At 35.3% G+C, this 17163-nt stretch overlaps 1 protein-coding gene across 1 annotated transcript in view; it reads left to right on the plus strand.

Moving 5' to 3' along the window:
* LOC132741724 (formin-J-like) overlaps window positions 1-13850 on the plus strand; it is a 66235-nt gene extending 52385 nt beyond the window's left edge. The window contains exons 11-16 of the mRNA XM_060729974.1: window positions 1742-1849; window positions 2444-2514; window positions 5791-5911; window positions 7231-7395; window positions 7832-7916; window positions 8062-13850. Of these exons, the coding sequence (XP_060585957.1) occupies window positions 1742-1849; window positions 2444-2514; window positions 5791-5911; window positions 7231-7395; window positions 7832-7916; window positions 8062-12257 (4746 nt within the window). The 3' untranslated portion in view covers window positions 12258-13850. The remainder of the gene's footprint in view (window positions 1-1741; window positions 1850-2443; window positions 2515-5790; window positions 5912-7230; window positions 7396-7831; window positions 7917-8061) is intronic.
* Window positions 13851-17163: the final 3313 nt, after the last annotated feature.

The following is a 17163-nucleotide window of genomic DNA, read 5'->3' on the forward strand; positions in this document are numbered from 1 at the left end:
AACTTTTATAATTTTTATTGAAGTCTAGATAATGTTTCCCTTTAACTGTGTTCTTATATATTCAATATTTTGCCTCCATTAACGTTTTTATTTCGAAGCTTCCAAATCAGGAATTGTGATATCCACCAATGTTATCGTCTGCCGATTCTTATCATCTCCATCACTCAGACGCTTTCATTGTCAATTGAACATTTAATGGGCGCTTTGTTTTGTCAGATTTATCAATATAAAAAACACACCGTTGTGACATTTACTTTTATCTTGGTTTCTGTTAACTATTCAGGATTTTTGTTTTTGTTTATCTGTTCAATATATTGATGCTTTCAACCTCCAGTGAATGTTTGATGTCGCGTTGTGATACAAAGTATCGTCTGCGATATTTATTGCGCCAGAATCAATTTGTTTGTGCCCCCTGCTTGTGGCTCAAGTTTTGTTTTTAATTCACTTTATTCGTTTGGTGTAAAGTTCGTTCAACAAATCAAGGATTCAATACAGCAGTGCCAATGCCTAATGAAATTGCCAAAAAATTAATGAAAGTTTGATAGGCATACGATGAACGCTGAACATTTTTGTCTCTCGACCACCGACATATATAAATCTATGGTGATCCATTTGCAAAACAGCATAACGCATTTTCGATCTTTTTTATAATTATCTGTTGAAATCAAAATCTATGAACGTCTAACACGGAGTCAAATAAAAGTTTAACAAATTAAGCTGTATCCTTTTTGGTATTTTATAAGTCTTTTTGGTAATTTTAAAAGTATTGGTACTAACTTGTTTTTTAACTGTAGATCGGATGACTTGTGGTTATGAAGACTACTAATTTTAATTCAATTTATCCTCCTGAATTTATTTTTTTGTCATTTTTAGTTTGTAAAAGGGCATAAATTGAATATAAAAATGTCAAGAGAGGACGTATTTTTATCAGTAGTAAACTGTGGGTGATTTACGGATTTTTTTGGTCCATTAAAACAATGGTATTGTTTGAAATGTCATGGTAAACTGTATAAACTAAGCTGACTTTCATTTCCAAGGTTATATATGGCGAAAATATGTACATTTATGGGAGTTACTTGTTAATTAATGGAACAGTTACAATGTTATTTATTGTCATAACAAAGAAATGTAAATGAAATGAATAAAAATTTAGCAAAAAAAAGTGAAAAATGGATTTGTAATTAGGTCTAAATCGTGCGTAAAATGTTCGTTATTGCGACATCTGGTGTAGTAATGTCAAAGTGGCTTGCTTTAGAGATGTTCACTTTCTAAAATATATGACCATTATGATTGATAAGTAAAAATGCCCTAGATCAGAAATTTTTTTTGAAAATTAAATACAAAAAAACAACAACAGCAATTCATTATGATTTTTTACGCTTTTGCTCTTGTATACAAAAGTTGGACTTCGCTTTTATGCTTCTATGTATTTCAAAAAATAGAACTTATTTACTATCTATTTAGAACCACAATCATTTACATTTGAGCCGCGTCACGCCAAAACCAACATAATGGGTTTGCGACCAACATGGCTCCAGACCAGCCTGCGCATGAGGATCCGTGCTGTTCGCTAACAGTTTATTTACTTGTTAAAGGGTCTGTAAGCGAACAGCATGGATTCTGATCAGACTGTGCGGATGCGCAGGCTGGTCTGGATCCATGCTGGTCGCAAACGCACTATGTTTGTTTTGTCATGGCGCGGCTCATTTACATTTTATGTATTATTTTTATGTTTTTGCAGGGAAACTATGCCGGTGACGCTGCGGGTTTCAAACTTTCATCTCTGCTGAAACTTACTGAAATTAGAGCCAATAAACCGCGGATGAATCTGATGCATTATGTTGTTATGGTAACTAACTTTAATGCTCTCATTGTTGAAAATAGATATCAATAAATATTGATATTATAAAAGGAGGGAAATATTTATCGCCTGCTTTTCACTTTGATGTGCATCCGTGAGAATGCACAATTGTGCAAATTACTGTAACTCTAGAAAGTGAGTAAGCGAAAATTTCAAACAAATTGTGTTTGCCTAAGCGGTGTTTTTTCTTGTTTTATCTATTTAAACTTTGCATGATTTGTAGTCGATATGTTTACATAGACCTGCTCTTGTTTATAAAACATTTAAAATCAAAGACCTAAATGCTGAATAAACTTATTATTTATTGTATTTGCTTTGTTTGATTGGACTAACAAAATATAAACACAATAGTATAGTGTATCAATACAAGGTTAGACCAAGGTAAAAATTGTTTCCATTGAAAATCCGGTAATTTGTAAATTGTCTGAAATCTCTGTAAACAAACATATTAAAAGCTATTTATCTAACGAAAATGGTATCAGTGGTTATTGCTGTACATGGTGTCAAATTAATTCTGCAGTTTTGTTAGGGTTATTTGTTTACAAGTGTTTTTATTTGAATTTTTGTATTGCTTTTTTGCAGCAAGCCGAAGAAAAGAATCCGGCACTCCTTAAGTTCCCGGATGAAATGAAATTTCTTAAAGAAGCATCTCAGTAAGTTTTAAACATGTTTTTGTTTACGTATCACAATGAACGCGGTAGTTATGGTAACAAAAGTATTATATATGCTTTTAAGACGCCCCAAATATACTCTAAATACGTCCCAAATATGCCCTTAAGACGCCCAAAATACGTTTAAACAAAAAATAGCATGTCAAGTTAGATCTAGACAATTTATAGATGGTATTCAAAAGTATACATGTATAGTTCATTAGACAGTTCATGTAAACTTGATTAACTTTTGCATCTGATGGTGCCACTTTTCAGTTGTCAATCCTAGGGTAGGATTTCCTTAAAAATCTTTCCTTGTCCCAGTGTTCTGGTAAAATTACATACAGATGGTTGATTTTAAGTATCTGCTTAACAATATATCAATTATAAAACACGTCTGTATGCACTGTTCGTGTAAAATTGAGATTTTTTTTTTGTTGAAGCAAAACTGCATTTCGTCTAAGAAAGGAGGCAATTTAAATTGATAGATACGCCTCGAGCAGAATTGATACGTGTGGGATCTGTTCACACATCGTTAAAGCGACATGTTCAGAGATGGTGTGAACAGTTGTAATATGTTCATGTTTTGCACCTTGTCGCGACTTTCATCTACAATTGAGCCGCGTCACGACAAAACCAACATAATGGGTTTGCGACCAGCATGGATCCAGACCAGCCTGCGCATCCGCGCAGTCTGATCAGGATCCATGATGTTCGCTTACAAACCCTATAACAAGTAGAGAAACTGATAGCGAACAGCATGGATCCTGATCAGACTGCGCGGATGCGCAGGCTGGTCTGGATCCATGCTGGTCGCAAACCAATTATGTTGGTTTTGTCGTGACGCGGCTCAATTTAGTTTTATCATATTTTTTGCATATACAATGTATATACATTAATACATACATACAAACATAAAATTCACAATAATACACAGTTATAACAACATTATCGAGTGTCCTCTACCTATCGGGTGTCGTCAATGTAGAGAAAATGTATAAATGAGTATTAGAACCATTTACATATACATGTGTGTACATTAAAACCAAAGACAAATCTATGAACATTTTAAAATAGTCCTTGCTGACAAAAAAAACAAAATCATATTTTTGATAAAAAAAAAAAGATTTCCTTTTATTTGTCAGGAACTCCAGAAATTATTTTCAAGCGTTCAATCGTCACGATTTTTTGTTTGTTCACTGTGATATCGGCGCTTATTTAATTTATAGTAAAATAAAGAAATTAATGAAATATTACGAATTTTCTCGATTAAATGACAAAAGTAATTCCTTAAGAAATTGAACATATCACCCTGACAAGCTTTAATGCCTATGTATATATTTTAAGGTGAACCAGCTACTAGTAATGAAATGAGCCGCGTCATGACAAAACCAACATAATGGGTTTGCGACCAGCATGGATCAAGACCAGCCTGCGCATCCGCGCAGTCTGAACAGGATCCATGCTGTTCGCTATCAGTTTCTCTCTTTGTTATAGAGTTTGTAAGCGAACAGCATGGATCCTGATCAGACTGCGCGGATGCGCAGGCTGGTCTGGATCCATGCTGGTCGCAAACCGATTATGTTGGTTTTGTCGTGACGCGGCTCAAATATATCTGGATATAAATATTCAAGTTTAATTCAGTGTGTAATGAGACAATTACAGTATTGCCATAATTTTAACTTCTTCACTTAAATGAAAATGCACGGAAGATAAATTTATTGCGCAACGACTGATTCTTAAACGTTTTTAAAATGGAAATTACGATCTGTTGCCCCAACCTTGAAAAATGCCGGGAGAAAGGGGGGTGGGGGAGTTAAAAATGTAAGTCATTCGGGGAAAGCTAGAGACTGGATTTTAGGGAGGAAATCATTACATCTAACAGCCTTTTAAAGTATTTGTATCGTTTTATCGGTTATTAATGTTAAGGGTGAGGTATCCGGTAATAAAAAAATATATGTATCACTTTTTATTTACCGCTTTTGTTCTCGCGCAGTAATTTCCCGTTTTTCTCGTGCGTGCTAAGGCGCCGTAAGGAAGATCAGCCTATTACCTAATTGGTCTGAACAATATTGTCTTATAACACGGAAAGTCACTCTCGCATGGTTAGATGAGAAACTCTTCCGAACAACAGACAAGGAATATGATACTGATTTTACTTGTGTGAGAAAACACGGAACATAATGACATTTATTGGCTACATAAGGTTTCTAAACTATAGTAATGTTTTGTATTGTAATTTAAGCCATAGACGGAGCGGACGTGTACAATATATGATTTTGTTGGTCAGCAATAAGACTTTGTTTCAATAGGTAACAATCAAATACATTGAAGAGACTTCTAAATGAACCTTCCACAGGACAATTGCCATCTTTTCTATACAACCGCAACATATTTTCCTCTTAAAACTTAATATTTTCCTACATGACTTCAAATTCAACATAAGCATTCACAAACCGCGATGTTAAGATATAAGAAAGTATGAAAACAGATATCAAAAAGGAAGGGCGACATTCAATGAACGCATCATTTTTATATCCTTATGTGTACATACACACATACAGACATTCACTTCTTATCGACGTTTTAAATCACTGTCAATCACTTACTAGTATTTGAACTGTCAATCACTTATTTGAATATTAGGTCTGATTCTATTTTCCGGTCTGAACTCTGAACATATGGTTGAGTATAATCCTGATATTATAACTTTTGATAAAAGGTATCTTACTAGCTTAATGTTAAGATGCGTAAAATTTCACAGTTGTGGCGATATAAACTCAGATATGACATGTCATAGTTGTGATCAAAGAGTTACTTAAGTGACATTCTATGACCCACGGAGAAATCTAATTACATGATTGAAATCTGAAAACTAGTAAATTGAAGAAATGTCTCACTCTTGCTCGTTTATGAACACATTAACGCCATGATGTGTATGTACCAAAAATAGTTTATGTGTTGGTACCTAACACATTTTTGAACTTAAGCGAATATTTCTGAAAATATTCAAAAATAAATGTGTTGTTTAAAATGATTAAGTAAACTGCATTATCGTAGTCAATTAAGAAAACATTTTTCATTGTAAAGTTTCTCTTGTTTGGCCATTATTAATATATTTGGAGAAGTTGTTAGAATTGAAGAGCTCGATCAAAGCCGAGCCTGCAAAATTATCAATTTTATATCCAACCAAAATGAAACTTATTATTTGTTTCTGTGCCTTTCGATGATATCCTAAAATAAATCCTATTAACATATGTCATTTAATTTTTTTTTCAGGGCGTCTGTTGACGGTTTAACTTCTGATATCAAATCTCTAGATGAGAAACTGGAAAGGATCAACACGAATATTGACTCAGTAGGTTCAGACTTCAAACGACAAATGGAGGGATTCTTAAAGGTAAATTACAACATTGATTACAATCTGACCGTCAAAGCTGAAGTCAAAAGAAAATTAATTATAACATTTAGTTTGTTGATGATAGTATCATGTACGTGTACTATGAAGTATGAACATGCAAGTGCTATTTTATTTATAGAGTTTTATATATTTAAGGTAGTACACCCCTAATGCCCTGTCTCCACTTTGAAGAGTATTCAAATAGGCTTAAATCACTGTAAAGTGTATTGAAACTGAGAGGGCGTGGGTTCAATCCCCAGAAGGGGCATTTTTTTTTCTTTCTTTTTTTTCTTTTTAACATTTTTTATTAATCTCTCAGACCCCCTATGGAAGAAAAAAGTGTTTTATTTTAATTATATAATTATTGTAGGTATTTATTTACTAAATAATGCCAAATTTAATAGCAAATATGATACCAGATATTTTCAAAGTTTAATAAAATAAAAACTAAACGGTAAAAGTATTTTATATTTTGCAAGACAAACCAATATACATTAAAAAAAATTTAGGCCAACTTTGAAAATAGCCCCTCATTTTGGAAAATTTTAGGGATATTTTAAATAAGGCTTTTTACATAGGGAAATGGTCAAATTAGTGTTAAAAGTGGGTGGGGTAGGGTTACATTTTATTACATATTAAAAACATTTCGTTTAAAAACAATCATTTTGCTTGTTTAATTTGTTACCTATATGTCATTGTTTATTTCTTAACAATGAGCAAAAGGAAAACATTTTTCATAATGATGATATTATAGATTATTTAGAGTTTCCTCATTTCTGAAAAAATGCCTTCTAATGGCAAAGTTTTAGTTCATAAAAATGTCCATAACTCATAAACCACACGGTAAATTTTGTTTAAAATTTTGCATACAGGTGACATTTAAGGCATATAACTGTCCTATGTTGTCAAATTTACAATTCCTTATAGTGCCCATTAGGGGTGTACTACCTTAAAGCTTTAAGCTTTAAAAGCTTCCTATTCGGTGCTACATTAATTCTTTCATCAGCTATACATCATTGTACATCATTTCATGTTTGTACATCAGTGCACGTCATTTCATCGTTGTTTATAATTTTGTCTTGAAACAAACCGTTTTATTTGCATAAACCAATATCATGTTCCTTATTTCAATGTTTCAGGCTGACCTGAGTATTTCAAGTAATTCAAATAAAAAGTCTGTTCACAACACCCTAAAAAGGAATCGGACTGTCCTTTAATAGTTAATTCTTTTAAGCTGCATGCCTAATGTTGAACGCATTATTTCAGACAAAGTTTTTTTATATATTCATTTAACCTTAGAATATGTTATCTCATTGCAGACGGCGAGGACAGAGATGTATAATCTAAAAGAAGACTTGAAAGACATGGAAAGTCTCCGTCTAGAGCTGTCAGACTTCTTCTGTGAGGAGGATAAGACGTTCAAACTTGAGGAATGCTTCAGGACACTGCAGACCTTCTGTGATAGATTTAATAAAGCCATACTGGTAAGTATTATGTTTTAAAGAATTTTAAAGAATTTAAAACATAAACACCTCTCTTTATGAACTACGTCGTAGTAAGTTGCATAACGTAAACAACGTATAAAGTAACAATTTTTGTGCATAATCTAGTTCAGCATATAACATACCAGTTTCTGTCTTATATTCAGTTACTAAAAATAGATATATTTTATTGTCATCCATTATGTAAGTTTCAATATCCTCAGATACTTAGTATATGAGAAAAAGAAATATGCATTGACAGTATATATATATATAAAGCATACCAGGAATGGAAAGGTTTTTACTTAGTGGGTGCAATTTTTAGATACTTTGAATGTATTGGATATTATATACTATGGTATCTTTTACTGATAAGGACTCACTGTCATTTAATAAGACATATACATATACTCAAACGATTCTTCTCTTAACTTTTCAGGAAAACGGACAAAGAAAGGCTTATGAAGCAAAAATGGAAGCAAAACGATTGCAGAAGGAAGCGGAATTGCAAAAGAAAAATGAAGGTAAACACCTTATTCTTTTTTTATATTTTCTGTTTTGCTTTCTTTATTCTTTATACCATAATTGTAATTGCCATTTAGTCAAGAGAATATTTTATGTATATTTTATATCAAAATGTCTTACCTTTGGCTTTTATATCTTCAACAGCAGATGCAGTTGAAACACCGGAAGATCCAGAAGGCAAAGGTTCAATTGTTGAAATGCTTCTTGCTGATGTTAGAAGTGGATTCAAGAAGTTTGGAGAAACAAATTTCTCTGTAACGAAAGTCCAGAAAATCAGTCTAGAAAATTCAGGTGGTCCTTTATCGCCGAGAGATGATGTCAGTCCTGGATTTGTACGAGGAGGAACCGGTCGTAGAAGCATTAGAGGAAAATCATCAAAGAAAACTGAAGCTGAATCCGGAGATAATGATTCTAAACTGAATGGAAATATTGATGAACTTAACCAGACTGGGTCAAGGCGTAGTTATGCTGTTGACACAGATGGCACGTTGTTTGACATTTTAATGCAGCCTGAAAATGAGGCTGGCATATCATCCCCAGCAACTGATGGAAGTTTTGTGAGAACTCAGAGCTTGCGACGAAGAAGTCAAAATAGACGGATGCAGCGTGAAGGTCTTGGTAATGATTTATTCGGTCGTGAAAGGGCTCCGTCACCTAATATAGAAGCACAAAAGAAGGAAGTTATTGAAATTAAAGAAAGACCAAAGTCGGACATTCTTGATGATAATTTCGACTATAGAAAAGGTTCTAATGTGAGAAGAACTAGAAGTATGTACGATAGTACTACGTCATCAACTTCTGATAGTACACCAAAGCGAATGTATGATCCGAATAATAATAAAAGTGAAGATAATCTTTCAATTGACAGAAAACAATCTCAGTTTAAATCTGACGATCCGGCCCGTCGGTCATCGCGTTGGAGAACTGAAGTAACTGATAAAGGACTTCCCATTATTGATGAGAAAGCTCGTTTAGTTACTCCAACAAAAGAACTGGATGTTGTGTCTCGATTTGAAACGAAAAATGTTGAAGACATTCAAATAACTAAGGACGATAGTTTCGCTTTAGTTGAGAAGAAACATAAAGAAAAATTAGCTAGGAGATTTAGTTCTAGCTCTTTAAATCATAGTCAAATTCAGCGCGTGTTAGAAACAGCAGAAGATGTGAAAAATAAAACAGATGAACATTCAGTGGCAGTTTCTGTACGGTCAAAAATAAATAAAAGGTGGCGTAGTGACTTAGGTAAATCTGATATAGACAAAGTTTTAAAAGCAATTGAAGAAACCGGCAAACAAATAGATGAAATGGTTAAAAGTGATCCAGTGGATCAGAGTACAATAGAAACAGTAACCGCAACTGTTAATCCAAAATCTGAAATTGATAATACAGTTTTACCACAGGGTGATCCAAATGAACCAGAACATTTAAAGGTAAAACGTAACAAAAGAAAACAGAGGTCTAATCTATCATTGGACGATATTCATGCAGCTTTCCAAAAAATAGATAAAGCGGACATACCTGAAAGTAACACTGAAAATAATAGTAAAGATGCTAAACCGGTAGAAAACAATGTAACTACACCAAAATCACCAATTGTACCGCCTCGCCGAAATAGGAAAAGTAATGAAAATTCTGTTGAAAAGACTGATCATGACAAGAAAAGTGAAACTGAGAAAGAGGCTATGAGTAAAGCCGCTAAGCTTGCTGGAAAGAAACGGTTTCGTGATCAGAGATTCGGGGACAAAGACAGTCCATCTCAGAAAGCTATGTTAGAACATTCTCAAGGGCGATGGAAAAGTAATGTGGAGAAAGAAAACATTGATGAAGCTTTTAGAGATTATGTTAGTAAAAGCATGAGTCGGTCCAAATCTTATGATGAAGCTGTTGCTAGAAAAGCAATGAGTGATGAAGATTTTAACATGTCAACTGGCGAGAAACGAAACTCTTTAAGAAATAGTGCTGTGAATATGTTTACAGATGGTCGGAGAAATGGTCGTGTCTTCGTAGATGAAGATAGCGATGCCGACACAGCAACAGTAGGTACTTCTTCGCCAAGGCGACCGTCAAGCACGTCGAGTACAAGAAGTGATAGTCCGAGAAATTCAAGTAGTAGGTTATCAATCAAATCTACTAATACGTCGACAGAAACATTGCGGGAAGCATGTAGTGATGGTGAAAATTCACCGGCACAGTCACGGAGAGAATCGGCCGTTCGGAATATTTCAGATAAAGTCCGCGATTCTCAAACACCTTCACCTTCATTTGTTAATAAAATGCCTGATGGGAAAGATAGGCCAATGACTCCTTCCTCACTTCTTCCAGCAAATGTTGATGAGAATTCTTTACATAATTTCGAAGCGAGAGTACCTTTCGATGAACATGACGATCTTCCACAAGCAGCTATGTTGAAATGGAGGAAGAAACGGGACGAAAAACGAAGACAAAGTTTTTATGATAACGTCCACGGTATAGAGTCTGGTAACCTCTCGCCGAGAGCATATCATGTGGATGGTATGAAGGGAGAGATGTCAAACAGCCCACGTTCAGAGGGGTTGCAAATAATTCATAAACCTCAGGGAAGTAACGAACTTCAGAATGAAATAGGTTCACGATGCAGCTATGCCAGCAGCTCTGACAGCGCCAGTCGAGACGAGGGATTCGAGACTATGTCAGGTACCGTTTCTCAAAGAACATCACTAAGCAGTACGCTAGAATCAGAGTTCCAAGTACCAAGCTTTAGTAAAAAGTCTGAGCCTATGAGTAAATTGCAAATTAATGAAAATATAATTGCAGCAGGTGCCCGTACTTCTGTTATTGACACTAAGAAAGAAAGAACCGAATCATGGACCGAAGCCGTTGCAAACAATGTAGGAAATATACACAAAGATTCAACTCTTGATTCTTCTGTAGAGTTTAATGCAACGTCTCCAGATAGCGGTCATGGTACACTTAAGGAAGATTCATGGGCAGAACAGTCTGACCTAGAATCAACAATCAAAAGTCCTGACTCTCGACCAATGTCTCCAGCATCGTCTATGGGTATGCCAAAGAAGGAGAAGAAAGTCCCAAGCTATATGCGTGGAACGGCTAGTAGTTCAAAACGGTTGAGTAAAGATACCCCAGAACAAGAAGATAAACGTCGCAATAACTCGAGTAGCAGCACACCTGTCTCAAGGTCAAATCGTCTCTCAAAAGGTTCAAGTAATCAGAGTCTAAGTAAAGCCAGAACTGGTTCGAATACAAGCATTGCCTCAGTAACTAGCAATGCATCTAATTCAGGTTCTTCACAAGTTGTGAAAAAGAGAGTATCTCAAGGCGGTCCTCGTGAAAGACCATCATCTATTCATTCGTCTATGCCAGGATCAAGATCCACAACACCTTTATCACATACAATTAGGGCTCAAACTCCGACTCACAGAGTTGCATCAAAACCTGCTGCCCATGCTTCATCTACAATCGGTGCAAGAAACCCTACGAGATCATCAAGTGCCACGAATGTTCGATCTCCAGTAAAATCTTCCACTACTACACCAAAAACGTTAAAATCTAAGCCAGCCCCAACGCCTCCGAGTACTGGACGCTCAAAAACACCAACTCCCACAACACCAAGTAGGTCTACATCTTCCACACCAAGTAGGTTGCGTTCAACAACCCCAGTCAGTCATCATACAACACCTACTCATTTGCGGTCCACGACACCTTCAATCGAAGAGGAAGGCGAAATTGATCCAAATGCACCTTCCAGACTCAAACGATCGCAGTCCATGCGTGTAAAATCTACGGAGCCTAGGCCTTCGTTTGGTCATAGCATCCAAAGCAAAGAGGCGCCAGCAAAGGCCACAACACCACGAAGATCATTCATGAGTCCTACTGCTTCGTCTAAAGCTCGAATAGACAAACTTAAAGAAGAAGATGATGGTTCACCGCCACCAACGCCTCCTCCAAGAAGATCTAAGGACACAGATTCTCTTCCGGGCAAAACTGCTGGTACAGCAGTGTCACCGCTGAAACGTGCTGCAAGTCTTAGATTACCTGGGCGGAACGCAAATAAAACAGGAAAGGATCAAGAGAAAACTCACGATAATAAAATCAAAGGTTTTATCTCCAAAATAGGGGGTAGTGGGAGCAAAGTTAGGCCAGAATCAGACGCAAGTGGTAAATTAGCACCAGTTGAAGAATCTTCTGAAGGATCAGAGGAACAAACTAACTCAAAAGAAGGAGGAAAGTCTCCCTCATTGAGAAAAATACTTGGACTTAAAGCTAAAGATAAAACTGTACGGAAATCCACAGATTCGCTCAAAGGAGACTCTCCTGATAAAAAAAGAAAGCCAAGTAAATGACATTAAAATGTAATTAATTTAAATGGTGCAATACACTAGAAACGCGTAGAAGCATTTCGTTGGAACACATGAAGAATGTGTGTTTTCAAACATTGAAAGTAGAAAGTGTCAAATCATTGACAAAAGTAATTGTTGTAAAAGAATCAGAGAAAATACTTCAGAGTCTGATGTGTTTTCGCGAGCTCAATTAAGTCAAAGCTTCTGCGTTTTAAAATGAAGTGACAAACAGGTCACTGGAAGAATGTACAGCAGGTCACTAATACACTTGGTGACCACTGGCCAGACTGGAGAGGAGAGAATTTGTGACTAAATATTAGGAACTTGCGAGTCTATGAGTAGAAGTGCAAAATACCCAGTTCTCACACTGGAAAATTCGAACTATTTAGTAACAATAAGGTTGGAGATGCGAGTAACCCTGTGATTGAAACCAAAGTAGTGTTGTGAATGCCTGATAGACAATTGAATTGAGTGATTTAAGTATTCTGTGATACTGTTAGTTATGTTAAGACAAGACCACTGTGTGGCCTATAACTTCAAAACAAGTGCCAGATATATGGGATATATGTCCCTTTAATTTTAGCGGCTAGTTATAACTTTTCAGGAGTAGAATATTGCTTCAAACCGACTTCATCCATAAATCATTGGATCTGGTAGTTAATTAGTTATCAGTAAAAGTACATTTACAAATTAGATGCTAGTATATGACAATGGTGTTTCAAAACTAACGGGGGATTTTTTAAAAAATAGATTAAAAACAAAGCATCGAATCGATGTTAATCTAATCTCCACTTATGTATTTAATGAAATTTCATTTGTTCGGATACATTTTAGACATATCATATATGGGGTAATTTAAACGTTGGATCTCCTTTGCCGCTATATATTAACATGTTTAACACTGTGAAGATATAGTGATGTAGAAAAATGTTTTTTTATATAAAAATGTACATGATATAGATAAAAACAAGTAACTTAGAACTTACATTTTATATTTACATATGCACATTAATATTCATGTATATTTGTTTAACTGAATCTAACGTGGTTTTAAATTATATATAATCTATATATATTAAATATACGTTGGACTAGTCGGTTTACGTATATGTTATTGTTATGTTTTGTCGATATTTTTCTTGTACACAGTATATGGTACAACTGAGCACATTTGAGAAGAGTCGTGTGAGAGTAATTGGTACCTGGCATAATTGTGTATACTGTATATATATACCCAGATGGTACCATGTTTTTCGAAGATCGGGAATTAGCATAATTTTATTTGTTTACGTAATGTACAGTACAATATAAATTGATAATACATGCATCCAATTTAGCCATATTTTGTACAGATACATTGTAGATGTTTTGTAAAAAAAAGCTTAGATAGTATTTATACGGCTATTTCTATACTTTGTATACAAATTATAATTTTGTAATGATATTAACAGATTTATATTCGTTCACACTTGTAATGTATTTTGATAAAAAGTCATTATCTTTAACTTACATGTTTTTCTTTATCATTTTTGACATATCTGCTTCATGACTTCTGTTATTTTGTCGTTAAACACAAATAAACATTAAACCATCTTATTTTGTGTATTTATTGTACGTTCCTGAAAAACTCAGTCAACTGGCCAGTGTTATCTTACACCCACTATGACAGTACCACTATGACAGCTATTAAGTGTATGCTTATTGATAAATCATGCAGATCAGTGATCACATGTGTCGCCTCATGATAGCCATTTGCATGTTGCAGCTAGTGTGTACCAGGAGACACACAAATCATTAACAGGGTAAAACGTGGTTTTATTCAAAGGCAATAACTCGGCCATAAATCATTAAACCGGAAAACTGTGTAATATGCATAAGTGTTTGAACTGCCAATCGATCCTTTAAAGTTTCATTGAAATTGCATTAGTGGTTTAAGAGGAGTAGTCCGGACTAATTTTAAAAATTAAAACAAATAAAGGGCCATAACTCTGACAAAAATCAATGAACCGAAAAATGCAGAAGAGATGCACAACAAGACATGGTATTGATCATTCCTGTAAACTTTTGATAAAATTGAACCAGTAGTTTCTAAGGAGTAGTCCAGACAAGCCTCTGTGCAGCTGGCCGGCAACGCAAACAAAAACCCTTTTTATAAAAGGGCCAAAACTCGGCCAAAATCATTCAAGCAGAAGCATGCTCAAGTACTTGAGCTTCCAGTCAATCCTGTAAAGTTCAATTGAAATTACATTAGTGGTATATGAGTAGACCAGATAAACTTCATTAAAACCTATTTATTAAAGTGCCATAACTCAATCAAAAATCATTCAAGCAAAACATCCGTGTAATATGCGCAAGTACTTGAGCTACCAATCAATCCTGTAAAGTTTCATTGAAACTGCATTAGAAGTATAAGAGGAGTAGTCCGGACAAACATTAAAAATAAAAATAACTAAAGGGTCATAACTCTGACAAAAATCATTGAACCATAAAAAGCCGATGCTATGCAGAACAACACTTGATACTGATCATTCCTGTAAAGTTTGGATGAAATTGCACCAGTAGTTTCTGAGAAGTAATCCGGACAAGCTTCTGTGTAGCTGACAACACACACAAAAACAACTTTTTTATACATGAGCCATAACTCGGCCAAAAATCATTCAACCGGAAAACTCGTGTGATATGCACAAATACTTGAGCTTTGGATGAAATTACACCAGTAGTTTTTGAGGAGTATATATTTCGGACAAGTTTTGTGACGGGCGGACGGATAGACAGACGACAAAGAAGTGATCCCTATAGGTCGCCACTACACTGTAGAGGCGACACAGATTCGAATGACTTTTGAAAAGTGTGATAAATAGATAAAAAAAGTCTGTTGGGGTGATAGTGGATATTGTCAACCAAGGAACTGGTATATTATAACCCCTAGGCGCTGAAGAATTTAGCCACGCCACCAAAATATTTGCAGTCAGAAGAGATTCGTTTGATTGTTGATTACGATACATCGAAACAGTATAGGTCATATGGCGACGTTCAAGCTTTACTGGTGGAGGAAGAGGTGCCCTTCCGTGCATTATTTCTCACTAGAGTGGAACCACCGACGTTTCGTAAGCTAACTGGATAACTTCCTCACATAAACAAATACAATGTCCTTGTCGGGATTCGAACCCACAGCGGTGGTTTTAAGTCAACGACATAAGTCACTCGGCCACAGACGCCCAAGAAGAGATTCAATACAATTTAAAGAAATTTTTAATAGGAAGCTGACCAAGAAACATTTAATAAGAAACATTAAAACAGATGATGCTACTCGATTAAGCTTGTTTAATGATACAGTGTGCGAATGTGAAATAACTCCTGTCTGGAGACATGTTGCGTATCCGATACTTTGATAAATTTATTTAGTGCACGTATCCTGCTTTGGTTTATTCAGAATTTATTTTAGTTCGATTGTGTAGGAAGCTATAAGCTTATAGACACACTTTCGAATCCGTTCCTGGAACCAACCAATACTGAGCAATGAGTGTAGTTTCTTGCTCAAGGAAACAACGACTTGCCGCTGTCGGGGTTTGAACCCATGTGGCTAGCGATCATTAGATTACTAGTCCGACGCGTTAACCACTCGACCATGCCGCCACTGTATCCAGCTTTGGTTTTGGAAGCTTTTAATATCAAAGATACACGTACTACATATCGCATTCCCAAAAAGACAAATTAAATCGCCAGGAATAAAAAGGATATTTTTGTCACATTTCCGGTTTGAAAGATTCCATTGGTGGGAGATAGTAAGCAGACACTGAAACTCGCTTAAAAAACTTTTATGCAGCCTTTAGCTTTTCTAAAGAGTAAACATGTTATTTTTTAGATAAATTATCAACTCAGAAGAATGAAATTTGCCGGCGGTAAAATACATGAACAATGAGGAAACCACTCGACATCTTTTATCTATCAGTCCGCTTTAGTAAAGAGGACGATTCGTTTCTAGAACTTCTATTTTTTAGAACTTAACGTACAATTTTATTTTAGCTCCCGGGACACAGCTTTGAAGAAAGATTCCACTTTTCCAAAATAAAATTACTGAAATTTGGAACAACATAGAACTGTTTAATAAAAGATGAATGACGCTTTAAAGATCCAAGTAATTTTGGCAACGATTGAAGGGAAAAAACTGCTATAGAATGAAAACCATGCCGTCAAGGTTTGTTTCCCTTACCAAATGTTTGCATTCCATATAATTATAGCGATATAGCCGACACACTAACGATCACATACAATACATCGGTTTTAAATATGTCGGACGTGATAACTTCAGTTGATTTCTATCAAACTTGTTACAAGTGATTAAGTTTCATACAGATCTCTATCTTTTACCGGTACGGTTTTTGTCATTCAGGGAAATATGTGGCGTTCTGTTAAAGGTCTCTGTCTTAACAATGGGATCGTGATTTCAAGCCCAATTCTGGTAATACTTCGGTTTCATAAAACACGAGCTGCCACAGACAGCCAAATTGACTATTCTCAGTGCTTGATAGTAAGAAAGGAGCATGAATAATGTCGAAAGTTCAAAAAGGGCCATAATTCTTTCAAAATCCATGTATAGTGACTTCCTATTATTATATACTCTTAAAGAAGTTGTAACCAATTCCCTTCAATAGTTTTGAAGATACAAAATTGCAAGCAAAAACTAAACCAAAATGTAATGCAAACTGTCCTGGTGACTACTCTTCCAATATCCGAGCTTTAAAAACAGTACCAATTTGTTCAAGAAAGCGAACTTGATCAAGTAAGCTGCAAGCTTCATAATTAGTCTGGACTTACAGTAATATAGACTCCACACTCCAGGGGGGTGGGGGGAAACAACAGTAGTTACAACCATTGCTAATATCATATATATACAAAGAACAAACAA

The sequence above is a fragment of the Ruditapes philippinarum genome, unplaced genomic scaffold (genome assembly GCF_026571515.1).
Source record: "Ruditapes philippinarum isolate M1 unplaced genomic scaffold, ASM2657151v2 ctg1272_1_1_1_1, whole genome shotgun sequence".
Classification (NCBI taxonomy): Eukaryota; Metazoa; Mollusca; class Bivalvia; order Venerida; family Veneridae; genus Ruditapes; species Ruditapes philippinarum.